Source organism: Caloenas nicobarica, chromosome 3 (assembly GCF_036013445.1).
Source record: "Caloenas nicobarica isolate bCalNic1 chromosome 3, bCalNic1.hap1, whole genome shotgun sequence".
Lineage (NCBI taxonomy): Eukaryota > Metazoa > Chordata > Aves > Columbiformes > Columbidae > Caloenas > Caloenas nicobarica.
The window spans coordinates 66,391,951-66,417,344 of NC_088247.1; the positions used below are offsets into that span (position 1 = coordinate 66,391,951).

A 25,394-nucleotide genomic window follows, 5' to 3' on the forward strand; every position below is an offset into this window, starting at 1 on the left:
ATGGGGTGAAACTGCCAAAGGACATACCCCTTGGTAAGAAGTGAAATGTTGCTTCACTTTAAGCAATATCATACAAAGTGACTGATGGTAATAGTATTTGAGTCCTATAAGACCAGTCTGACCAGCAACCTGGGACACTGGTGTGACACGTGTTGTGTAAGTTTTGAACACTTAATCAGTAAATGCACCTGGTGTGTCTTGAATATTTTGTATCTGGGGATACGGCGAGAGCACTGGCATGCAGGAGGGACTTCACTGTTATGTCAGATACTGACAATGCAGAGACCTTCTCCATCTATGTCCCATCTTCTCTTCCCTTCCCCCCGCCCCTGCAAGTACTTGGATGGGCAAATAGGATTGTGAACAGTACCTTGTAGGACCACCTATTAACCTGCTGTGCAACCCTGCATCCCACACCACAGTATATTTCACACTGTCCTCAAAGTTTTGCGCATTCACTGCCTCTTGTCCAACCTCCCATCAGTCATTGAAGTGCCGCCTTATCTTCGTTAAGTCCTTGGGTGCCAAATGCAGTCCTGTAACATCTCTCTGGTTCCTCCATGACACCTACATAGTACATTTCCAAAAATCTGTGCCTTGCATGCTGTCCTTTGCTGCCAGGCTGTGCACTAGTGTCTCAGGGATGGTTATGCTGGTCCACAACACAGAGCTTGTCCAGCCTGCTATTTGCAGCATTCTGGTGCACTGGCGTGCCTCCCAGAAGATGATCAAACACAGCCAGAGCACCTGATGGGCCCCACATTACCTCTAGTTTGGCTCTCTGCACCACTTTTGTTATGGATAGGACCTGGAAGGTTTTCTGGCAAGGGGGTGGTAGTATGGTATAGGTGAGAAAGAAGAGGATCAGGTATGTTGGAGAGAGGAATGGATGGTCGATGGGAAGAATGAGACTAGAGCCATACAACTTCAGAGACTTCAGCCATACAACATGATGTAGAGACTGTGTCCTAATTCTGTAATTTCCATAGTTTCTGGAGTTTTTGCCTCTGGGGACTTAAATGATTCCATTTTCCTGCTATGGATTAAGCTACACTTAATACACTTATTTCACTAGAACAATAAAATGAAATTAAATTGTTTCCATTAAAAAAATATAGCTGGTTCCTGTAATCTTGTGGATGACTCTACAGCTAGCGTTGAGACTATTTTAGGTTCAGTGCTATTATACTTCTGTAAGTGTCCTGGTTTTGGCTGGGATAGAGCTAATTTTCTTCATAGTAGCTAGTATGAGGCATGAGGCTATGTTTTGGATTTAGTATAAGCGTAAGCTTTTGCTTTACCTATTAAACTCTCAACCCATGAGCTTTCTCATCTCTCCCATCACAGGGTGGGGAAATGAGTGAATGTCTGGGTGGTGCTTAGTTGCCGGTTGGAGTTAAACCATGACACATAAGCAAAATGGTGAAGTGTTTTAAAGGCTTGTTTTGAGTAAAAGTTCTCCTGTAAAAAGTGTGTATTAGAATAGTGGTATAAAAATGTAACCACCCAACAAATTCGGCATGGTTATGTGAGTTGGAAAATTCTGGGAAATGTATTTTTCTGTGGTTGCACTGATTGAGTGAAAACATCTGTATGTTAGTAGCAGAAATAAGATTTATTTCAGACTTCTCTTTGGAGCTGTTAATGGGTGTGAGGAAATATACCTCCCTCTAAGTGGGCTCCACAGCTGGTCCAGTGAGGAGCAGTGTGGGGGGTCTCAGGAGGTACAAGTTAGGTCTCTAGCAGGTGAGGTCAGCTGGGCATAGTGGTCCCACTTTCTATGTATCCACCATCCCCCTGTAACTTTCTGCCCTCATCCTCTGCAGGAATTCCACAGCAAAAATGGCAGACAAGGTTGTGTCCTCCTACGGCTTTTCCTAGTTTACAGCCCATTGTACTAGCTGAAGCTGCTGCTGATGTTGAGCTTATAAAGGTCCTGTTGCGGTGGTTGAGGCACAGGCATCTGTGCAGCTTGCCTTCTGTCAAGATGTTGATGTTAAGTGGCTGGGACAAATCTGGCTTTGGTGGTGTGGAGAAGCTTTACCTGAGTTTTGGATAAAATTGAGTTGGCAGTAACCAAGTATTCATCTCTTTGTGCTGTCCGGGGTCCAATGAAGTGAATGTTCTGAGGTCATGTTGTCCTCCTGCCTGTTGCCTCCTTACTGAGAGTGTGAGTCAGGGTGTTCAACCATCCTGAAGATGAGATGGCAACTAGTTTCCTACCTCAGTTCTTGTTGCCACCTAGCTGCAGAAGAGACAAGTGCCCATGGGTGGTTCGTTTCTGAAGTAGTCATCCCAAATGCTCTGTACGGGAGAGGACACATGATGAAGTGGATCAATTCTGTACAAATCCTAGTACTGTATGGAGGGAGCGACAAAGGTCTGGTCTGGAGATTCTTCTCAACTGCAGCTTTCAGTGGCCAGATACCACTGTGATTTCATTCCCGCCAAAACTCTGCTCTGCCTAGGCAAAGCTGTTACTTGCATCAGTGGAAGGAACAATTAATTTTTCAGTGAGAGAGAAAAACAGACCTACCTTGACTACAGAAGTTGCAAATTCCTGTTAGAGTGTAATTTAGAATGTATTGGCCAGCATGTCTTAAAGTGTGCTTAGTATAAAGAAAAAGCCTTAGTGGAGTGAGAAAAAGGAGTACTGGAATAGCTTGATTTTCTCCACTTCTTTTCTTTTTTTTACCACTTGCTTTTTTTTCCTGCTGGAGGACTTGGTGGTTCTTTGAGCCCATGTGCATTGGGAAACAACTTCTGAGCATCTTAGAGGAGTGAGATTTTTTCATGGCCAGTGTGGAACAGAGCACCCACATTTAAACTCTGGTGAAAGTTTGTCAAAGTTTTGACACAGTATATGAGGATGATGTGTTATGTCACTAATTGCCTGTAGGACATATTTGTGTATTCTGGTGTATGTGGAACAGGTCTATACTCATTGCTGAAGTGGAATTAATGAAGTCACTCTACACTGGAGTAACAAAGTAACTAACCTCTGTTGATGCCATGTTTAAGCAACACCTTTTGATTAGTCACAGCCATCAGTTGCAAGCAGCAAAAAAAAGACAACATAATTTTCTAGGGTGTAGGAAGGAGCTGTCAGTGTTTTTAGATATTTTAAATCCTACTGCATCTATTTTTCACCACTGCCATTTAGTCATCTTTCTTACTCCTCCTAATGCATGCATGCAACTTCAACGTCACATTGAGTGATAATTCTTTTACCGTGCTACAAGGTCCATATTTGCCGATGCTGTCAGTCATGTCTTCACCAGCAAAATTATTTTATTAAGTGGTGACGAACACCAGGGTATGTTCAATGGAGGCACTTGCTGTCAAAAGAGTTCAAATGAATTAGTTCAAGAACAGTCTTTTTTAGTAACAATTAAAGGTGAATTTTTCTGCCATTGCAGTAGTCTGCTGTAGTATGCAGCACCAAGCTCTGTGGGTTTAAAATAATTTTTCGGGGTGGGGGGAGGGGGAGATACATTGATTGCTAGATATTATGGCAAAAACTTAAGGTGAAAAAGAATAACAAGATCTCGGTCATACTTGCTGGAGGTGCTTCTGTGTCAGTGGACAGCCATTTTAAACCCATTTAATTACAGCTGTTTTAAATGCAACCCAGAGACAAATAGGCACACCTTTGCATGTATTAGTATATTCTGTAAAGGGATGTTTTCTTGTTTCAGTTTGGAGTTTATTTTAGTTCTGAAGTGCTACTTGAGCAATAAATATTGATTAAAGTGCCTCATTACAGCTGCTGTGTTGCCTTGCTCATGCTGCACTATACCCAGAGGATGAATGTTAGTTGCATCTTGCCACAAGTAGGGTATTGTTTTTACTGTGAAGTTTAGGGAGGATGTTGTCACCAGTGTCCCTGAAGACATATTGTGTTATTGGCTAGGAAGCTATTTGGGCTTGTCTGCCCAGGGCAGGTGTGTTCTCTCTTTTAATGTGTTTTGCATACATTTGCTGAATGTTGGCTTTCATTGTGTGTTCTGTTGAAACTTAGAGTGCCAGGTCTATCTGCAGAGAACATATGGATATGCTCTGCTTTCATCTCATTTATTTAGTTTGTCAAACAAAATCTGTTAAAGCATGGAAAGATTGCTTTTACCAAGTGTAGCTGGTCAGGGAGTGATGTAGTTGGTTCTTAAAAGAGAAAACCAAAGTATGAGTGTTGTATTGTGTGAAGCTGCTTCATCATGTGGAACTTAGTCCTTGATGCAGACAGAGAATGTATATCAAAGCAGGAAAAAATGATGTGCATCAGTTTTCTTTTTTTTTTTTTTGTTTTTTGTTCTTCATCTTTCTCTGGTCAGCAGTACTGTTCTCGTGGTGGCTGAGATTAGCAAAGAGTTACAGCTGAAATGCTGCCAGCAAGATATTGTACTGCCAGGTGTTTGAGGTCTTGAATATGAGCCCTTGTTTGTGGTTCCTTTTCTTCCTTCTTGGAAACCAGTTTTCCCAAGTGTTCTGGTTTTGTCTGGGATAGTTATTTTTCTTCCTGGTAGCTGGTATAGTGCTGGGTTTTGGCTATAGAATGAGGATAATGTTGATAACACACTGTTTTAGTCGTTGCTAGGTAGTCAAAAACTTTTCGGCTTCTCATACTGCCCTGCCAGCAAGAAGGTGAGGAGTGCACAAAAGGTTGGGAGAGGACACAGCTGGGACAGCTGACCCCAACTGGCCATAGGGATATTCTACACCATACGATGTCATGCTCAGCATATAAAGCTGGGAGAAGAAGGAAGGAGGGGATGCTCAGACTAATGGCGTTTGTCCTCCCAAGTAACCATTACGTATGATGACTCCGGCTTTCCTGGAGATGCTGAACAGCTGTCTGCCCATGGGAAGGAGTGAATGAATCCCTTGTTTGGCTTGTGTGCACAGCTTTTGCTTTACCTATTAAATTGTCTTTATCTCAACTCACAAGTGTTCTCACTTTCACCCTTCCTATTCTCTCCCCTGTCCTATTCATTTCAACCCTAGAAGCCAAAAGATATTTAATGGCCTAATATTCAGAGGTGGAGTCAGTGGGGTTCTCTTGGGGAAGGGGGTGACATTAGACAGTAGCAAAGCCCCACTAGGTTATGGCTGGGTATGTGCTACAGGGACCCACAGCTGTGCACAGATGTCCAGTTCAGCTCTGCTGGTGAAAAGCATGACTGCATGTGTATTTGGACTCAGCTGCCTTCAAATCGGTGGGAATGTAATACAGTGGCTTTTTTTAAATTGTTGTTTCTGGGTATGCTCTACTTTTTCATGGTCTAGATGGAATGCCCTGTCAAATTGACTGTCTGTCAATCTGCAATTGTGGCATAGTGATCTGTTTTCAGTGTAGGAAAGTATGATTGGCCTATGTCTTCATGCTAGTATCTCTTTTATAAAGAGAGATTTTTCTGGTTAAACTTGTATGTCATTATGCTGTGTTGTATATTTTTTTGTGGGGTTTTTTTGGTGGTGGTATTTTTGTTTTTTGTTCGTGTTTTTTGTCGTCGTTGTTTGTTAGTTTGGTGTTTATTTTTTTTTTAGATGTGGAATGCCAACACAATTCACTTTTCAATTTCTATAGCATTATATTTTAATTTTGCCTTTAACCTGAAGCTTTTAAGCTGTGTTGTAATAAGGAATTCTTTGGAAAACAGTAGAAATGGGTTTCTCTTTCTCCACCCCAGTTTTTTCATGACTTCCCTGAAAAAGAGCTATTAAAAAAGAAAGAAAACACAACTCTTGAGTTTTAACTGAGATACTTTTGGAATTAAATACCATTGACTTTTCATTCATTATACAACTGCTTTTGTCTCAGTTTATTGTATGCTACCAATCACTCATATCAAATATATTTTTGCAGTCCTGATGCAAGTTCACTCATTGTCAACTGAAGGTACAATTTCTAAATAAATTCACTCTTGCAATTTCCCACTTGCTGTTAGTATCTCAAGCTGGATTACAACCCACAAGAGCAGCTGTGTGATTCACTGTGATCTATTTCTAGTATTACCAGGGTCTATTTTTGCCCCCCCCTTTTTTTTTTTTTTTTTTTTTAAACCAGTCTGTAAAACCTTTGTTTATATCTTTGGCTTAAAATGATATCACAATTCAGTTTTAGTGTTTAGCTGTTTTTCTCCTGCACACCCCTCCCCCCCCATCTCTCTATATACATTTTTTTTCATTTTTGAGAAAATCTTCTGCCACTATTAACAGTAAATACTAACACAAATAACAGCTTCCACTAGCAAAGAGCTAACGGTTTTCTTAAGTCTCAGGATAAAAGTAATTAAAACAAAGCTGCCATTTACATTTTGGTGCTGTGTGCACAGGTGTGAAAGTCCTGTGTCTGGTGCCATCTAGCTCACTGTCCCATCCTGAATGTTTGCCAAAAAGGGCTATATTAAGGAGGATCATAAGAAAGATGTCATGTTGTGTGTTTCTTTCTGTAGGCTTCCTCAGGCCTTCAACCATTTCTAGTTTAGTCCTTCAGAGTTGGGCATGACTTCTGTGGCATTTACTTTCATGAATCTGTTCACCTTCCCCTGAACCTGTATGGATGTTGAACACTCATTGCATACTGCTGTATGAAAAATCACTCTCTTATTGCCTGTTTGGACCTGTTGCATGGTAGCCTCATTGACTCTTCCTAATTCCTGTGTTGGAAGAGATGATGTATAATGAGTGTTCTTTCTGTTTTTCTGTGCCACTTCTGGCTTTATAGGCCTCTATTGCATCCTTCTCCTCCCTACAATATCTTCTTCCATGGAGACTTCACTCTTGCTTGGTCCCTGTCTGCTTAGTTTCCTGAAAATATTTTGTGTGGGAAATCTGAGTGGGTTTTTCTGTCTTTTCTAGAGACAGGTCTTGCTTTGCAAACCTGCTGGAGTCCTTGGAAGGGTATGGCAAGTGTGTGGACAAAAGCTATTTTGAGTCTTCCTTAACACACTTCATGTTTTACCCTGTGAAGTGTTGAAGCTTATAGTTGTCCTCACATTTATGGTCCAGAGCACGATGGGTAGGTACTGCTGGAGTTGTAGGGAGGACTGGTAAAAAGTATAGCACAGTGGAAGGCCTGTTAATCTGCAATTGCATGGAACAACTAAAGGTTAAACACAGCCTCCATAGCCCTTCTGATCAGAATGGTTTACAACCCAAACTTACCCACCAGTTCTTTTACTACAAGGCAAAGCTTTCAATGTTGCATTCAAAAGAAGCTAAGGGATTTATGGATGGTTCTGAATGGAATGAATGGATTTATTTTGAGGTAGTGTGAACGCATGTGTATGTAGTCTGTTTTTCCAGGCTAAATATGTTAGTTGGAAATACTGAAAATAGGAACATGTTGTAAAAGGCTTTCTGTGCAACTGTTAGTCAGAAGGAACAGTAAAGCATTCATTATCAAAGTTGAAGGCTTTGCCCTTTCCCTGTGTCCTGCTGTGACCTTCATGAGAAGGCTGCCCTTTGCATCCCTGCTGGCAGGCAGAGGGCAGCAATTTTTCTGGTTTCATCCCTGTATGAAGAAGGGACAGGCAAGGAACTTCTGTGCTGTTCTAGGCAATGCATGTCCTCAGAAACGTCAGACCTAATGCCTGGTAAGGCAACAGGCTCTTCCTGCTTGGTTAGGATGCAGATGATTAAATAGAAATGTGGAAGTGTTGCTTATAAGTTCTCCTCAAGTAGTCAATTATTTTATTAACAAGTTGGTTTATGCAGGAAACATTTTGTGATGCTGATAAGAAGCGGCTCTTGCTCTTCAGGTTTTGTTTTTTTTCTTTTTTTCCAAAGTGATCGATACTTCAGATGGTGGCAGCGTTATGAGTGATTGTGAAACTACTTGGTTTAAAAAATTGAAAAAGGAAGTGGTTTTTTTAACCTTTGTACGCTAGACAGTAATTCAAAGATCCCTTGAAGACCTTTTTTTTTTTTTTCCTTAGCAAACTAAGTCCTGTGAGCTCTTTTCTGGCCCTTGTAAGTGACTCATGCCATCTGATAACTAAACTTTTGTTTTGAAAACTTACGGAAAGATAAATGCTAAGACAATCATGATAGCTAAGAAACAATCGGGCATGTGTCCTAGAAAGTCAGTTCTTACCTAGGCTCAAGTTATGACTGAATTAAGTTTCCACTGACTGCTCTAGATTTATTTATCATCCTTTTAAAGGACCCTGAACTGTCTTGTTAATGTCATCCCTGGCTCTGTTTGTAATATTGGAGGAGGAGAATGGCATCTGTGGTGTCACAGTGGAAAAACCCTTCCACAATGTTCTATATTAAAGAAACTGTGTTTGTGTTCTTTCTCCTTGAACATTTCAATTTGTTTCTTTTCACCTTGTACTTGGCCTACTGAGCTGCTTCTGCTTTTCACAGCTATCTTGCAGACCCTTTTTCTTCTTTTCATTTGCCTTCTGAGATGCTGGTTCACCTGCTTGTGAAGTAGCTCTTTTCTCTCTCTAGTGTTCATTTGGTTCCTTCCTGCCTTTTCTTAATTTCTTCCAGTCCTGGAAATAGATGGGGAAAATGAAAGGAGGAAGCTATCACAAGAACAGTTTTAAAATGATGTGGAATATAAATGATTGTATAATGGCATGTACCACGGGCTTTGTCAAAGATTCTCCTAGAATTTATGATCTTTCAAAGTTTGGGAGGATGGATTGAAGTTGGTGAGTGCAAGGAGTTCTTGGAGACTAAAAGTGGCAATTGAATAGACCCTGAAGGGGAGACCAGAGTAAGACTGACTTTTGTAGGTGGGAAGGTCAGATTCTTATGACATTTGAATGTGTGTGTTTTAAGGCGATGAGGCAAAAAAAAAAAAGGACGACTTTGGCAGCCCCACCTATCCAGCCATCCAAGGTCCAAGGGAGCCTCTCGACAGGTTGAGGTTTGTAGTTGAACCTTGGTGATACCCTTAGACACAAGGTGCTGCCAGTTGGTTAGAGTCACCCAACAGAGAAGTGATGAGTACATGTTCATAATAATAAGGCTGTATTTCCTTGAGACAGTGAGCAATGATCCCTGTGGTGGTGCTGGGTGAAGCAGAAGGTCTTGTTCTGTCAAGTTCTTCCTCTGGTCAAGTGGCTTGTGCTCTTTCCGCTTCCTCGTGTCAGCTTTGCCATTTTATGACCTATGCTAAGAATCTGTTCAAGCTTCTGAACTAACAGAAAATGATCCCCATCACCTCCCAGTTCCCCCTCACCATTCCTTCCTCAGTTCCTTGCCCTGTCTATCTCCCTTTCCACTTCCTTGCTGTCTGCCGCCACCTCCCGCATAGTGGAGTATATATTATAGAATCTGTGGTCTCACAAGAGAAGAGAGTGAGGAAGAGTGTGATGGTGGGAGGAAAGAGGAGGTGGCAAGCCAGCTCATTTTGGACCTGTGGCCTTAATATGTTAGTTAAATGTTTTTGTTGATGTATGTTAGCTAAATTTGGTAATGTCCAGCACAGAAGTTGAGAAAAAAACATGAAACAATTTAACAACAATACTTAGAAAACACACGTCTCTAGTACTTTGGGAGTCATATGTCACTGCTGAATGGCTGACATCTGTCAACAGTAGAAATGTTAATTTTCTCTGAATAGTAAACTGATAGGTATGGCTTAGATCCAAGCCTTTCCCTTAACCCCCTTACTGTTTTATTTTTTCTTTCTTTTTTTCTTCCCTCAATTCTTATTCAAAATAACTTTCTTAATCTTGGAAACAGACTGAGATTGGTATCAGCGCAAATCTGTGAGTGTAAGACCTGTCCTAATGTTTTTACCCGAGTGCAAGGTATTGAATATCTTTTGGAGTGCTTTGCATGGTGGTGGAAGGTTATTTAGACAGAGAAGTCTAGACAGTTCTTAGGATCTATTTGCACATCTCTACACCTGCCAGAATTTGGGAGGAAGTTTTGTTCGAGTTACACTGTAGTTCCCCAGAAGGGTTTTCACAACATGAATAACATTAACTAGACTAGTCTCTCTCCTGTCCTCCCTCCTCGTAAAAATCACTGCTATTATTGTTGTAAAACTTGGGTAACTTTCTGCAATTGCTGTTTCCATTTCCATCTTCCCTCCTTCTGTAACAGTTAGGCAATGTGATGCTATCTTTCATGTGTGGTTTTGATGTATGTGCAAGGAATAATATAGAGATTTCTCACATGCAATTGAGACAAATGCTTTTTAAACACACTTTGAGCATAAAATGAATAGATTAGACTTCAGAAGGGTGCTTCAGTGGGTAAAGGAGATATAGATATATTTTCAAATGTCAGGGTCTTAATTGTATTTTTTTTTGAAACAGAGAAAGCTACTTTCTTGCTTAAACCTGCTAATATTGCATGGTTGAAAATGACCTGGTGTGTAAGAAAGCACCTTTGAGTAATGTAGACTGCTGCTTATAGTTTTTAATTCATCTAAGTTTCTCAAAAATATCCAGACTTTGCTAATGTGCAATACCAAGTCTATGTGAGGCTCTGAAATTCACAGAGAAAATACATGGAAAGAATTGAGATACTTGGAAGAAGGAAAAAATGAGGAGTTAATTTAGATTACCAGTGGCATTTGAATGCTGACTTTTTAAACTTCACTTAAATATTATTTAGTTTATTTTACTGAACTGATTTATGAGTCTTTTTTATCCCTCCCTTCTCCTTTCCCTCTTGGAGAAATAGGAATTTTTTTGTTTGCGTATGATGTTTAAACATTTCATATGATGGAAAATTAAACAATAGGCTGTAAACGTGGTTACAATATCAATTAAAACGTTTAAGATTTTTTCCACATTTTTCGTAGTAAAAGTAATAACATTTATGCTAGTAAGCTCATCTTAAACAACTAGTGAATGCTTGTCATGAGTGTGTAGGTCTGTCTTCATTTCCTGCTTTGCATAGTTTTGGTCACTTAATCTTAAATACGTTTCTAGATAAGTGGCTGTTCTTCTGTGTTACTGTTTTGAATTACCATTTGTGTGATTTTTGTAACATTTTATTTTATAAAATAGAGTCTTATGGTGTGATTGTAGAATGATTGTCTTTAAGGACTTCTATTAAAAATATTTTAGATATAGCTGTTCAAGTTGTAATAGACCTTCAAGAACAAGCAAATAGAAATTAAAAAGCACAGGCAAACTGAAAGCCATAGTTTTTATTTCTTGGGAGGAATACATACATTTGTGAGTCTCCTGTTTTAGCACAGAATGAGGACCTAGGAAGTTGAGCCAACACACAGAAATGAAAGTGGGCAAAAGCTATACTGCATCCAAAAAACTTAAACTATGACCTTCATTGCATGCTGAATATAGTGGTTTATTTTACGTATTCGTGTAATTTGTAATGGAAACTGTAGGCTTACAATGGCAAATGATGGGAAACAGTGGTCTGCAAGACAGCATTAAAAATTAGGAATGCCAAATATGTGCACTGTATGTCAGCCTCAGTTGAGAACTTGTTTTGAAAAAATAAATTGTTAAACAATGAAGGCCAGATCTTTTTATCATTTTTCCTGGGAAAAGAGTTTGTATAGCCTAAGGGAGAACTTGGTGCCTGTGGGAAAGAGAACACTGGGCTCAATTTTCAAAATTTGTACAGCTTTGCCAAGACAGATGGGAAGAAACAAGAGTGAACCCCAAACAACTGTAGCCCTGGGAGACTCTGCTTAGCTTGCATGCGGGTTTTCCCATTCATAATTATGCTTAAAAATCAAGCTGTGCATACTAGTAGCTCTGCACATGGAGGAGTCAAGCTTCTTCAGCCAGATTTTGATGTGCTGCAATAATTAAGCATGCCTGTGTCGTGTAAAGGGGTGATTGTTAAGTGCTGGGTTGTCTATACTTATTAATCTCCAAGCGAGAATAATAAAGGCAAGTGATATGTGCGAAGGAAGCCAGGGTCTTTGAGGGTCCATAGTCTACTGAGTTGCTGTGACCAGACGCTGCAAGGCAGCAGTGACTGCTGGTGCTGCTGTTATGAAATTAATATGTTTCCTGTGACTTCTAAAAACCCCCTTTGTGGTTTTTCTCGCGGGTTTTCTTGGCAGTAGTGTGTGCTGGGAGTGCTTGTTTTCCAGGCTGCTGCTGCAGCTCCATGAGCAGAACCAAGTGCTGGTCTTCTGGCTCTCATTTTCTTGTAGTTCAGGACACTGTTCATGTTTCTCATCTGCGGCATTTGACATCCTGTCCATCTCAATGGCTTCCTCTTGAGCCAGCGTAGTGGATAAACATCCTTTATACAGCTAACGGTTCATTTTTTAAAAAAACTGAATCATCAAACAATGTAGCTATTGTGGATGCTACAAAGCACATGTCGAATGTATAATCTGCATTTTTGCTCCCATCAGCTATTTTCAGTGAACATGCTGTATTTCTACAAAACAGATCCAATTAGATCTGTTTTTATTGCTCTAGCTAATATGCTGAAGTGGAACGGGGCATCAACAGCACTGCATCTTTGAAATAACACATCCAAAAAAATTTTTCCCCAGATTGTTGCTGCTCACTGGGTCTTTAAGAACAGAGGAAATGAGCAGAATACACAAGAAAACAGGATTAACTGAGTTAAATAAAACAGAATGAACACCAGAAATACTTTCTGTAATTGCTCGGGAGAAGATGCGGTAGAGAACAGGATCATAGAATCACAACTTGAAGTGAGGATTTTGGGGATATTGCTGGGACAAAATACTCTAAACTACTTGAAAAATAGTTCATAGATACGGAAGTGAACCAGATTTCTTATTGGTTTGTGCCATTAATCCTTAGCAAGGGGAAGGAATGGCTGATTTGGGAAGTTGCGGGGTCTCATAAATCAAGGGAATAATGAAATTTGAGCCAAACATGATTTTGATTGCTTTGCCGTTGTTCCATTTTCCTCTCATAATTCATTCAAGCCTTTTATATAAAAGTGGATGGGGAGCTGTGAGGCTTTGTGCTTTGGTTTATTTGTTTCTTTAACTAGGATTTGGGCAAGATCTTTGTTCTCGCCTTGCTTTTTTTTTTTTTTTTTTTTTTAAGTCGTTATTTTTTTGTTGTTGCTTTGGTTGCCTTTCAAGTTTTGGGTTATCCTGATAGCTGGGTCTATGCATACCCCCAGATAGCTTTGCCTATGCAGACACGAAAGGGACATTCTTGCCTGCTGAGCAGGTGGGTTGTGCATTATCTTGGGTCACCCAAAGACCCACATGCAAGTTTCTTTCAGAATTTGGTATTGCATGTTGTATGAGATTGCAATTTGTGCCTTTTGCAGAGGTGGTGGTTGTTGTGTATGGTGGGGGGCTTTTTTGTGTGTGGCGTGCATGGGTTTTTTTGTTTTCTTTGTTTGGTTTTTTTTAATTTGTATTTGTGGGGAAGCAGAAGAAAAGACACAAATTTGTAACCACATCCCCTTCTCTCTCTTTTGTATTTTGGTAGGCCTGGATGATTGCCTGCAGCAGTATGTCCATAAATTCGAAAGGGAGAAGATAAATGGTGAACAACTGTTGCAGATTTCTCACCAGGACCTTGAAGACTTGGGTATCTCACGGATTGGACACCAGGAACTGGTTCTGGAGGCTGTGGATCTCCTGTGTGCACTGGTTAGTTAAGTGGTCAACAGATACTCAAAGAATTTCTTAAAGTGCTCTTTTAGGTGAATAACCGAGGCAAGTCTGATAGAATCAGAATACTGGTGACTCTTGCTTTACATCACACATCATGGCAAAATAAACTAGTAAGAATTTGTTTAATTCTCATGAGCTTTATATTAATAGCTCTAACTTTTTCCTGATAAAAGACAAAGCTAATTCATTGGTTGCACTTTTAAAGAAAGAAGTTGTCTGAGTGGCATTGTTAGATCTTGTGGCTCCTGTTAGTGAACAGAGTGATTAGAATTGCTATTGAGTAGACTGAATTTGTCGTAGAAGATGGAAGACATGCTGTTGGAATGACAGCTGCTAATGGTTCCTCACACCAGTTGAAATGGGTTTAGGGCAGTTCTGTAGTCTACATACGAAGTGAAGAAAATGTTCTTGAAATGAGGGACATGTTGCTAACTCAGTTACAATAGAGTTCAACTCTCATTGGATTTGGAACTTAAGCTGTTCCTCTGTCTTACTCCTAATATACAACTGTGCAGATACTTTTAAAATGAACACACTCTGAAAAGAATAAATATGTTTCAAATTGTTTTGCTAGTGCAGGCTTTATTTAAAAAACCATAGTTTCGGCATAGTCTTGAAGATCTGTTTGAGGTAGCACGGTGAATGAATGCTGGAGAGAGATATCATTTACATCACAGAGAAGAATAGGAAAGGCTGTCTGATTCCTCAGCCAGCACTGGCCTTCCCTTCATTAGGCCAGGCTTGCAGCACTGAGCATACTTATCTTAAAAGGGAGAGTCTCTATTGTCTGTCAGATACGTGCTTTATTTGCTGCAGAGAGGTGCTACAGGGATCATTTGTACTCTCTAACCAGGAACAAATTGGATAGCCCATACTGAAAGAAGTCTATTTGATGAAATCACTTAGTACAACCCAAAATGTTTCCTGAAGAGTTGCTCTTATATTTGAAAAAACATTTTATTTCCTCTTCAGTATTTGATGTATCAGAAAATTTTAACATTTAACTTGAAAATCGAATAGAAGAATGGAATTAGTCTGAAATGCAACTAATGTTGTAGGAAGGGATGATCTGTCAGGTGAGTGAAGAGGTCTGGTGAGTTAGTAAATGTACAGAGTGCTTTGTACAGTCCTGACTGAAGTAACGGATGTGGCAGCCCCCAAAGGCATTTTTTTCTTCTTTCTTTAAAAAATATTAGAATAAAATGAACAAAGCTGGATGACCACAAGAACCTAAAGCTGTGTTTTATCTCCTACAATTTCCTTCTAATTTCCTTTGTAGACAAAAGTTTTGACCTCAGCTGGTTTCTGGAAATCCTTTCTGAAATGCAGCTCAAGTTAATGCATTAGACAGAGTTCACGTATTGCAGCTGAAATGTCCTTGTTTGCTTTTAAGCAGTTTTTTAGATATTCCTTTTGTCACTCTCTCGATGCCCCTTCTCTTCAGTTTTTGGGATTGTTGTGCAAAATCACTGATTTAATTCCCAAGAGGGTGGTGTGTTTTAAATTCTAGCTACAGCCAATTTTTATTTTCCTGTCTCTTCTTTTTGTGTGAGAGAACAAAGGCTTCCCTATTCCATCTGTATTAGTTCGTCAAAAGTGCATCTGTATATTGATATAATTTAGTAGATATTTTTGTGTGTGTGTGCATATATATGGTGACATCTCCCTAACTTTTTGGGCCTTGAATTAAAAAGCAAAGTAACTATTTTTGGGGTGTTTTTTTCTTCCCCTCGTTCCCCCTCCTGTGCTTTTAGCTCACACTGTAGAAATGTGGCATGGGTGTAAACAGGGGGCAGGAAGGACTGAGAGGGGATTTTGGTGGTTCTCCAGTCCTGCAGTTCTCAAAAAGGATTACCCATTTTTATCTGGGTTTGCCTTGGCAGTTTTCTGGCTGAGCTTCCTTGAGATGGGCACTTTGGTTCTTTCACATCACAAGAACACTTGCGGCTCTGAAGACAGTGAAGCAGCTGTCTTTGGAACATCTTTCTCTTTCCAAGCATTTACCATACAGATCTTTTTTCTAGCCTCAGTAGATCAGTCATAAAAATACAGTGTGAAAGTAGTCCTTTCCTTGAGAAAGGACACCAAATACTTTTATGTTGTCTGCCTGACCTTGAACAATTATTTGGTCACTGTACTTTTTCTCATTAATTGTAATGGAGCTTGGGAAGAGTATGCTCTTGTGCACAGGTACTCTCTCATGCGTGTGTGTACCCTGTGTCTCGCTCCAGCCCTGTGTGTGGTTCCCCAGGTTAATGAGTAACAACCTGGGAACATTAGACATAGGGTGCTCTTGACCGCTGGCTTCAGCCTGTGTTTTGATGAAAGCAACTTTGATATTTTAAATTGGGGGCGATAGGAAAATGTAATGTGTTTTTTGTTTCATGAGCAACATCTAAAACCTTTTGGTTGCTTAAATAATAATAATCACCTGTTAAATATTTTAGCCTCAGTCTTGTTAAAATATTTCAGAAAAGCCTGCTAGGCTTTGCATTTCAACTGTGTGTTGGTGTGAAGGCTGTTCGGTGTGCTGCCACACTATCAACATTCCAGTCTGTCCTGAACTGGGGCTACAGCTCAATGACAAGTTAAATTAATCCAAGTCAGCTGCTGCCTCCACCCCCTTCTCTCCTCCCATGAGTGATCTTTTGTGCTTGCACTCATCTGACCCCCAGGTGAGCTACTTCAGGGAGCTAAACCAGCTGAGAGCACGGTACACTAAAAAACAGGAATAGATTTCTTTTGTAATGCTTTAATTCCCCAAGCCAGCCCTCCCAACAGACTGGATGTTGCAAGTGGAGGAGCAGAAAAGTAGCAGAAATAGGTGGTTGTGTGTGAGGTGGTCAAGATAGCATCAGCTTGGGTGGAACCATTGCTGTATCTGGTGAAGGGACATCACGTTTTCTGTATGTTAGAGCAAACAGGTGAGGAGGCTGGCTTGCCCCTGGAACAGAGGTGGTTTGGGTTGTGATGACTCTTTATGCTGGGCAAGTTCATCCCTCAGGGCTGATCCTTACATAGCTGGTGAATTTGATGGCCTGTCCTGAAGAGCTGCCTGCTCCCTGTTGTGCTGGATGAGCACAGTGCTTAGCCAGGACCTCTCCTAGGGCACAAACTACTGGTTTAGGTATCTCAGGTGGGTGCGTTCTGTAGAGTCTGTGGGGGAAGCTGTAGGAAAGCTTAGTGCAGTGACTTGGAGAGCTTGGTTGTGGTGTGCTCTTGATAGGCTTTTGGGGAGACCAGTTGCGCTCATAAACTGAAGCCCCTATATCTCCAGAGGCAACACCTGTGTTGCTGAGGTCCACCTCAATACTGAGGACTACTTAACAGACTTACTTAAAAACTAGCTGAACTGGAAAATTCACAGTGGACTGACCCACTGTACAAATAAGGTTAAAGAGGTGTGATAAGGAATATGTGAATGTTTTGGGGCCAAAGCCGAAATCTGGCCTGGTATATCGTTACGTGTCCTCTTAAATGCTGGGGCCATCTCTAATCACAGATGCCCATAGGTGCTAGGCACAATTTCTGCCACTGAATGGCAGAAAGAAAGACCTGGAGATACTTAAATATATACAGACTCCCAAGTTCTGACCAGAGTGGTTAGGTGGTTATACCGCTGTACAGAAAAAAATCTTTACTATTTACTGTCCCTTTATGGAAGGACAGGGGGAGTCAGCATCCTCTAATATCCCTGTTAAAGGGGGAGATTTCTGGCACATGGCTAACTTCAAATTCTTGTGGCCACAGAAACTTACCCCATAGCCAGACTTGTTGGTGAAAAAGTATTCCTCCAAAAATAAACTAAAATGCAGGGTCTTGTGAGGAGGAGGAGAAAACTAACTGCAAGAAACACATCTGAATGATGCTTTTGTTTTGTGTGGTGGTGGTTGTGTGTGTGGTTTGTTTGTTTTGTTTTTTATGGAAAGGTGATAAGTTCCCACATGACTGTGTGCAGGTACTTTAACATTGTTTGGTAATCCAAATCTTTCCCTCTCTGTGATCTTGGAAAATTTAAGGATATCCTTTCCTGCTGCAAGAGCGGCTTTTTTTTTTTTTTTTTTTTTAAATTGGATATATTCTCTCAATCCCTCAACCCTTACTCTTGGCTGCACTTTAAGGGTACTTCCTTGCCAAGAGCCCTGGAGAGGAGGAGGGATGTACTTATATAACTTGTACCCACTGGGATCTTATCTGTAGGAGATGGTAGGTAGTTTAAAGGTAGCTGAGTAGCAGAAACGTCTTTTTAGACTGGCGGGTTAATTTGGGTCAAAGGTTCTGTTTCATTTTTTGTAAATGGCTTAGTCTAAGATATTAAAGATTTTTTTAGGTTTCAAGAAAAAATTATAAAGATGATATTGAATGAAAAATACAAGGTCAAAGAATGGTTTCAATTACTATGTATAGAGTTAACGCAGTCCTCAAACTTGCAAATAATTGCACTGCTGTAATGAAGGAGCACCATTGCTGAAAACTTGTGATCCAAATATTTATTCCAGCTTTTGACTGTGAAATTACTTTTGCTTCCTGTTGATGTTTTTATTTCTTGCCAGATTAAATGTATCTTTAGTTGTGAACGAAATGCTACTTCAGTGTTTATGAACCACAGTATAGAAAACATTTTAAGAAAAAGCAGCATTTACTTTCCTTTAACAAAAAGAAAACACAGTCCTGTTACTGCAACTACATTTTAAAGGTAAATGACATCTGATAGGACACTAGGACTTCATTCTGATTAAAAAGTGTCCTCAAATCTCATTAATGTCAGAAACTGGGGGGATTTGGCACCCACAGAAGTATTGTTTATTTGCTATAGTGTAGAACAAATCTTAGAAGGCATTTTTGCCAAAAAAAAAAAAAAAGTTTGGGCAGATTCTTAGACCTTGCATCCCTTATGAGTTTATAACTTGTGGTATAATGTATAGGAGGTCTCAATAAGGAGATTTATCAAGCTTAATACTATTCCTTGCAGAACTATGGCCTTGAAACAGACAATATGAAGAACCTGGTTCTCAAGCTGCGAGCATCATCCAACAATCTGCAAAATTACATCAGCAGCCGTAGGAAAAGTTCAAATTATGATGGAAATACCTCTCGCAAGCCCCCCAATGAATTCCTTACTTCTGTGGTGGAGCTTATTGGAGCTGCTAAAGCCTTACTTGCATGGTTGGACAGGTAAGAATAAAATCTTTATATTTTAATTTACTGCTACCATGAATTGCTTCTCCTTGTAGGGCAGTTTCTAGATGATTGGGTGTAAGGATCTTGATCTTGCTCACCCCTTTTGTGGTGTTGCCAGAAGGCCTCTAGTGGGCAAATTTAATACAGGGTATCTACTCTTGTGCTTCCACTCTTGCTAAAACCAGTGAAACACTGCATCCAAACTGGTATTTATGAAAGTAGGAGTCTTCCCATTCAGGTCAGTTGCTCATATGTGTGACTTCCTCCTCTCCCCTTCCCATCTGCTAAGTTACTTGTAGTTGGCAGGTCCCTTTCTAAAATAATTTTTAATGTTTTGCTGAAATTGTAGTGCCTTTTAAAATTGCTTTCAATTCTGGCTGGTTCTACTGTTTTCGGCTCTTAAACAAATTTGTTGTCATGTGAGGTTGAGTTGAGGAAGAACTGAGGGTGGTCCCTACACAGGACCCGTCATCATTACCACCCCCCTGCCACTACTCTTGCCCTTCCCCCTCTGTGTACCATACCCTAAAAGGGACATGACTTCTGCAAGGGGTAAAAGGTCCCTTCTCTCTCTTTCACCTGCATAGGGCCATTTTGGTGGAAAATAAATGGTTCTCATAATGACCGTTCTACTGCTCCCAGACATGTAATGTATTTAGGCAATCCAAGCTTTAAAAATACTATTTAATTATTCTGGATGGATGCTGGCAGGGATGCTGTCCATGATAACAGGTGAAGATAAACTCTCAAGCCCCTTGCCAGCTTTCCTGAGAAGGAAGGGTAGGAGGAGAGCTGCAGAAGGACTCACATCAAGGAGAGCTTCCATCCTTCAGTATCCCTGCTCTCCAGCAAGGAGTCAGTTTTGTGTGCAGGCAGTGACATTAAGAGTTTGTATGTCTTACATGGTCCTCTCCTCTCACCCTGTTGCTGGCAGCTCCCTTCTGAACCCTAGCCTTCTCAGCTGTCTGAAGGGTCTGAGGTGAGACTCTAAAGCTGCCTTACCTTTAATGATTTATTTCTAAGATTGAGCCTCACTGTACTTCTGAGTGTAAAATGTGAAAATCCATTTTTCTTCTTTTAGAGACTGTGTGGTTTATTTTTTTTCTCTCTCCTATCTGAGTTTAGTAATCAAAGGCTTAAAAGGTAGAAATCTACTCACTGGCAAACTGAAGGGTATCATTTTTACAACACAGTCAATGTGATCTGACTTGAACATGCAGCTGAGAAAATTGTAGTTTGGAAAATTGACCATGTTTTCTGGTTTTGATCTCTTAACTTGCTTACCACAGGGCTAGACATTCCCCAGAGCTGGTGCAAGGATGGAGTTGGCGCTGTGCAGTCAGGAATATTTATACTGTGAAACTGTGTCCTCATGCTTGTGTGGATGTCAGAGTAACAGCTCTTGCTCTCACATGCTCACTGATGAGGTAGGGTGGGAGAAGACTGGTCCCTTCAGTCTAAGAGGAATTTTCTCTTGTTGCAGGGCCCCATTTACAGGTATTGCTGACTTTTCGTCAATGAAGAACAGAATCATTCAGCTCTGCTTGGATCTGACTACTACTGTTCAGAAGGTCAGCTGATTTCTTTTCCTTTTAGCTTTCCAAAGGGGAAGGAAGGGGGATGTTTGTGGAAGTGATGTGCTTGTGTTGTGCAAGTGCTAATTGGAAGACAGATCTGGAAATGAGTGCTTGCTTTAAACTTTGAAGGTCCATGAAGGTCACTATCAGTTATCTGTTTTTCTGAGTTGTTGATTTCCACCCCCCCACCTTAATTTCCTATTTTGCTATTACTGACTATATCTTAAGTGACTGTGTTTTAAAGGCTACTCATATTTTCTTGAGCCTTAATGGAAAGAAGGTTAGTTTTTAATATAGTTGGTCTTCATTTGAAGATTTTCAAGCTACAAACAACATGTTAGAAAACAGTTATCAGTGCTAACTCTAAACAAAAATATGACTCCATTGGTTATTATACCCATGCTTGCACACTCCTTAGGTCTTGTCCCATATAGAGTGGTTGAGCCATGAGATGGGAAATGCTGCGTGTGATGGGAGGAGCTGCTACCTTTATAGCACAAATCCCACTAGGCAGACTGCTTCTGCCCATAGTGTGAGACCACTGTTTTGTTCTAAAATTTCCATTTATCAGTGGTGTGATGAGCACTCATATTGGTAGCAGCTAAAAGAACACATAACAACTGTGGCAGTTTTGGCAAATAATGTCATTTTTCTCTCTGAATAATACTGCCTGTCTTCAAAATCACTCTGACAGTGTGCCACTGCTTTGGCTGTGAAACATGATGTGGAGACTTCAGCTCCTGCTGAACTCGCTCATAGCCATTAGTCCACAGCCTCCTGTGACAGTGATTCTCTCCCGGTTTTGGGGCGATGGTGTCAAAAGACAGAAACATCCCATGAGTTGTCAAGCTATGATGGCATCCAATTATATCGGTTGGATCATTGTGAAGGGATAATGTCTAGGCATTATAAGTTCAAAGGCACAGAAGTTTGGCTTGCTGCTGAATGCCCTTCTTGTTTGGGTGCTGTGTGTGCATTGCAGAAAGTCAGTGATTTACAGCTACAGAGTTGCAGACCGTGAAGTAGAACATTAAGCATTTCTAGTAGCAGATGATGTTCACCCAAGAGTGCTACAGGAACTGAGATATGAGACTGCTGAACTTGTATTAATAAAACTACTAAAAATGGTGTCTAATCTGCCAGTTAAATCAGCCTTTGGCAGGGGAATGGAAGTTGGCAAATACAACCCTAGCCTTTTAAAAAGTGTCAGAGTACTTCTCTGCCAATTTGATATGAGCTATAGCAAAGAATGGGATTGGTATGTGTAAGAAAAAGCCTTAATGGGGAAAGAATCAATGCTTTTTTGTACTGAGACACTGCAGATACATTAGAATGATCTGAAGGAGCCCACTGACATGGAAAAGAGATACCTAAGGATTTTTAAATTGTGAGTTTTTAGACTTGAAAGTATTTCTTGTTAGGGAAGAGAGTGTAGGAATAAATGATCAATTCTTATAAGGGAGAAGAGACCAGTGTGGCTCTCGTGCAACCAATGTTGCTCTGCTTAATCATAAATGATGTGTAAAAGTGGATGAATAATAAAGCAAGATGCAAATGCCATAAGATTCCAATTGACTTTAATGACAGCTAGATAGATATGAGGAACAGAGTTTATTCTGCTGTTTCTTAAAGATTCATGGCAAGCTTTAAGGTTAAAATAATAATCAGTGTAAATAGAATTGAAGAGGAGCAGAAGGACTTTGCAATATTGAGCAACCGGGCTGCATGATGGTTGGTGACATTCACTATTGATTCATGCAGATGTGTTTAGCAGAGAAAAATTATACTGATGCACAGTGATGGAGTCTAAACTTCATAGTAGTGTTCAGGAAAGGTCTTGAAGCTGTTGGTGACGGAATGTAAAAAGTATGACCTCAGTCCTCGGTGGTCATTACAACAATGAACAGGGTGTTAAGATTCATTATGAAAACACAAAACAGAACATAACTGACCTGTTTTGTATATCCCTGGTGTGTCCATATCTGGAGGACTCTATTTTATTATTATTATTTTTTTATTTCTGTATTTAAAAGGACAGAATAGGGTTAGGAAGGAATGGAACAAGTGTTGAGGATGATTAGAAATATGGAATGGCTTCAGTTCACAGCTCCTGGATGCATCTCTCAGCATTGTGTGGTAGTTACGCAAGTTGAGATGTCAAATCGCACATATCTTGGAATTTAAGCTTTTTTAAATGCTTGGGGTTTGGGGGTTTTCTCCTTTATAGATATTGTAAGTCTCGTTTCATTACTTACTTGCTGTTTTAACTTTTAGTCAGAGAATCTAATACTATTCTCTATTTCAACTCTTCTTGTAGAAAACAGCGACGACTTCTGTAATCTGTTATGTGAATTTGTTTCAGTTCAGAGACTTTTGTACCTGGGTTGTGTAAATAATGCTTTGTGTGCAGTCCTCTGGCCCTCAGGAATGTCATCGATAGCATATTTTTAGGAAAACAACTTTTCTTTCTACTTTTAACAATATGGTTTAGATCTATTTTGATGCCGGGGACAGAGGAGTGCCTGAGTTGGGGTTTATCAGTGTAAGGTAAGCTCATGTCCCTGACCTTCTGAGAGTATAGTTCTATTGTGTGGGGTTCTGCTTTTCTAGAAGAGTCTGCTGCTGTAATTGAATCCCATGTTCTCCTAGTTTTCAAGGTTATTATTACTTTCTACCAGGGCCAGAAAATAGTTGTTTAACAGTACATTGCAGCCCTACTAGGTGAAACTGATCTGATTAATCCCTGCAGCATGAATAACTCTCTTTCAGTTTGAGGTTAAAGTGTCAGTTTTGCAGAGTTTACAGAGATGATGTGTTTTTGCATTTATTGGTTAATGTAGGACTTTTGTTCCGTTTTGTTTTTAGGACTGCACTGTTGCTGACATGGAAGATAAAGTTCAGACTGTAGTAAGTATACATTTCTGTTGAAACTCAGCTGCCTGCATTCACATTTATTTCAGTGGCTTCTATGTCAACTGTACTGACAACAATTTTTCAATTCCACACATACAAGCGTATCATACAAGTAAACATTGCTATAGGCCATTTAGTGAATATTCTTAACTGTAGAGGAAATCCATGAAATGTGAACAGACAGGTAGTGTGTGTAATAGTATGGAGTAAAATATTCCTTGAAGTTTCATTGCACAGCTATTTTTCAGGAGAATTTAGTGCTTGCATTTTCAAGGGAAGGGTAGTACTGTAGGATGATTGTAGGCTAAATAAACTGATTTTGCCTGTGATGTGCATTTTGTGCCTTAATAAGCAGAGACTATGCCTTATTAAGCCTCTTCATGTAAAAAAGCTGCCTGGCCACAGAACTGAAGTTTTGTCTCTGATTGTACTCGAGTTTGAGTTTTCAGAGTTGTTTGAAGCAGCCTTGTGACCAAATGAGGAGCGTCATGGAATGCTTTTTATATTTTGTAACAGTTAATCATCGCTTCCTGCTTTTGACATGAACCAGGCTGTGCTCTTTGATAAGGCCTTCCGCTAGCTCATAGATGCTTAGGAATAGAGTAGCACAATATCTAAAAATAATTTTGTCCATAAATAATGAGACCACGTAACAGGGAGTGTTTTGCATCTTTCTTTTTCCATTTGTGCACACCCACTTTGAAAGTAGGTATTGTTTTTTGGAGTTCCCTTGTTTGAGCAGTTCCTCGCATTCACACTTGAGCATTGTTTTGATTTATTTTATTGCTGCTGTAATAAATCTGATGTAAAACAAAACAAACGTTGGAACTATTGTTTCCAGGGACCATTGTAATCCAAACCAATGTCAGCTCCCCCCACCTGCTTTGACTGAAGGATTCAAACACCTTGTGAAAGGTGGCTTACCTTGCTGGTTCCCTAACTGTGTATAACTAACTACTGTACTGTATACTAATCCTTTCTCTCCTTTAAGCTTTTGGAACCTACTTTGAGTTTCAGCATTGCTTCAGTTAATGTCAAGACCTAAAACATGCTGTGGGACATCAATGAAATTTGTGAGTGTAGGTGAGGCACAGATTTTTGGACTATGATTTTTTTTTTCTGATTAATTAGCTATTCTGCTAATTAGAAGTTCTACAAGACAAAGCTGTTCTGCCTCTGACTTTACTGACACACACAAAAGGTCAAAATTTGCCTTTAGTTATAATGTTGGCTTAGGATCAGTTACGTTTTGGTCAAAAGGAAATACAGATCTTGCCTGTGTAAGCATTCCAGAAGAGGTCAACTCAGAGGCATGGTGGAGAGAAGTTATGCTGAAATGCTTAAGTGCTAGATGTCCTACCTGATACTGTAAAGCTTTGTGCAGATAAGTCAGTGGCCAGCACCTCATTTTTTCTGACTCATGGCCAGTTTTATTCTCTTAGCAGAAATAAAGAACAATATGAAAAACTATTAATTGTTCCCACAAGGGATCATCGAAATGTTTCAGTATTTTAATAGGCTATTAGTATTTTGGTTAAAGCAAAGAAACCCCCAACCCCAATTTTTTTTGCTGTATTTTGTGTGCTTATTTTTTGAAACAGAGGATGTGTTGGCATCTGTTAGCGATGATGTGGTGCTAATGGAAACAGGTTGTTTGTATGAGGTTACGGTAAGAAGATAAGCATGTACAGAATAAATCTGTACAAATGAAGCTTCTATTTTGGTGGTTCTTAACTACACTGTATTAGTGGACCAAGTTTTAGTACTCCTTGCCTTTCCATTTTTGGAAGCTGAAAGAAGCAGCAGCCAGGAGAGAAATATAACTTTTTTTGTATGTTTTCATTGTAGGCCAAGACTTTAAATGGCATTTGTGATAAAGCCATCCGATCAACTACAGATCCATTGATGAGCCAGTGTGCGTGTCTGGAGGAGGTTCATTTAACCAACATTAAACCTGGGGAAGGCCTGGTAAGAACCAATTCTGGAGTGTCCTGGTGTCCCCACTGTTTGATAGGTAGTGTTGTGAGCAACTCTGTGTGTGTGTAGCAAGATATTTCAAAACCATTAGTATCCTCTGGGGAACAGGAAGAGGCATGGGGAGGAACTCTGAAGGTGAATTGTTGGGTGGTGTGCTGGAGTGGCTGCCAGAG

The 25,394-nt window shown here is 40.1% G+C and overlaps 1 protein-coding gene across 2 annotated transcripts in view; it reads left to right on the forward strand.

Moving 5' to 3' along the window:
• Positions 1 to 25,394, forward strand: part of CNKSR3 (CNKSR family member 3) — a 58,592-nt gene that overhangs the window by 18,022 nt on the left and 15,176 nt on the right. For both annotated transcript variants that reach the window (XM_065631619.1, XM_065631620.1), the window contains exons 2-6: positions 13,386 to 13,549; positions 18,546 to 18,748; positions 20,238 to 20,325; positions 23,197 to 23,238; positions 25,093 to 25,212. In XM_065631619.1, the coding sequence (XP_065487691.1) occupies positions 13,386 to 13,549; positions 18,546 to 18,748; positions 20,238 to 20,325; positions 23,197 to 23,238; positions 25,093 to 25,212 (617 nt within the window). The remainder of the gene's footprint in view (positions 1 to 13,385; positions 13,550 to 18,545; positions 18,749 to 20,237; positions 20,326 to 23,196; positions 23,239 to 25,092; positions 25,213 to 25,394) is intronic.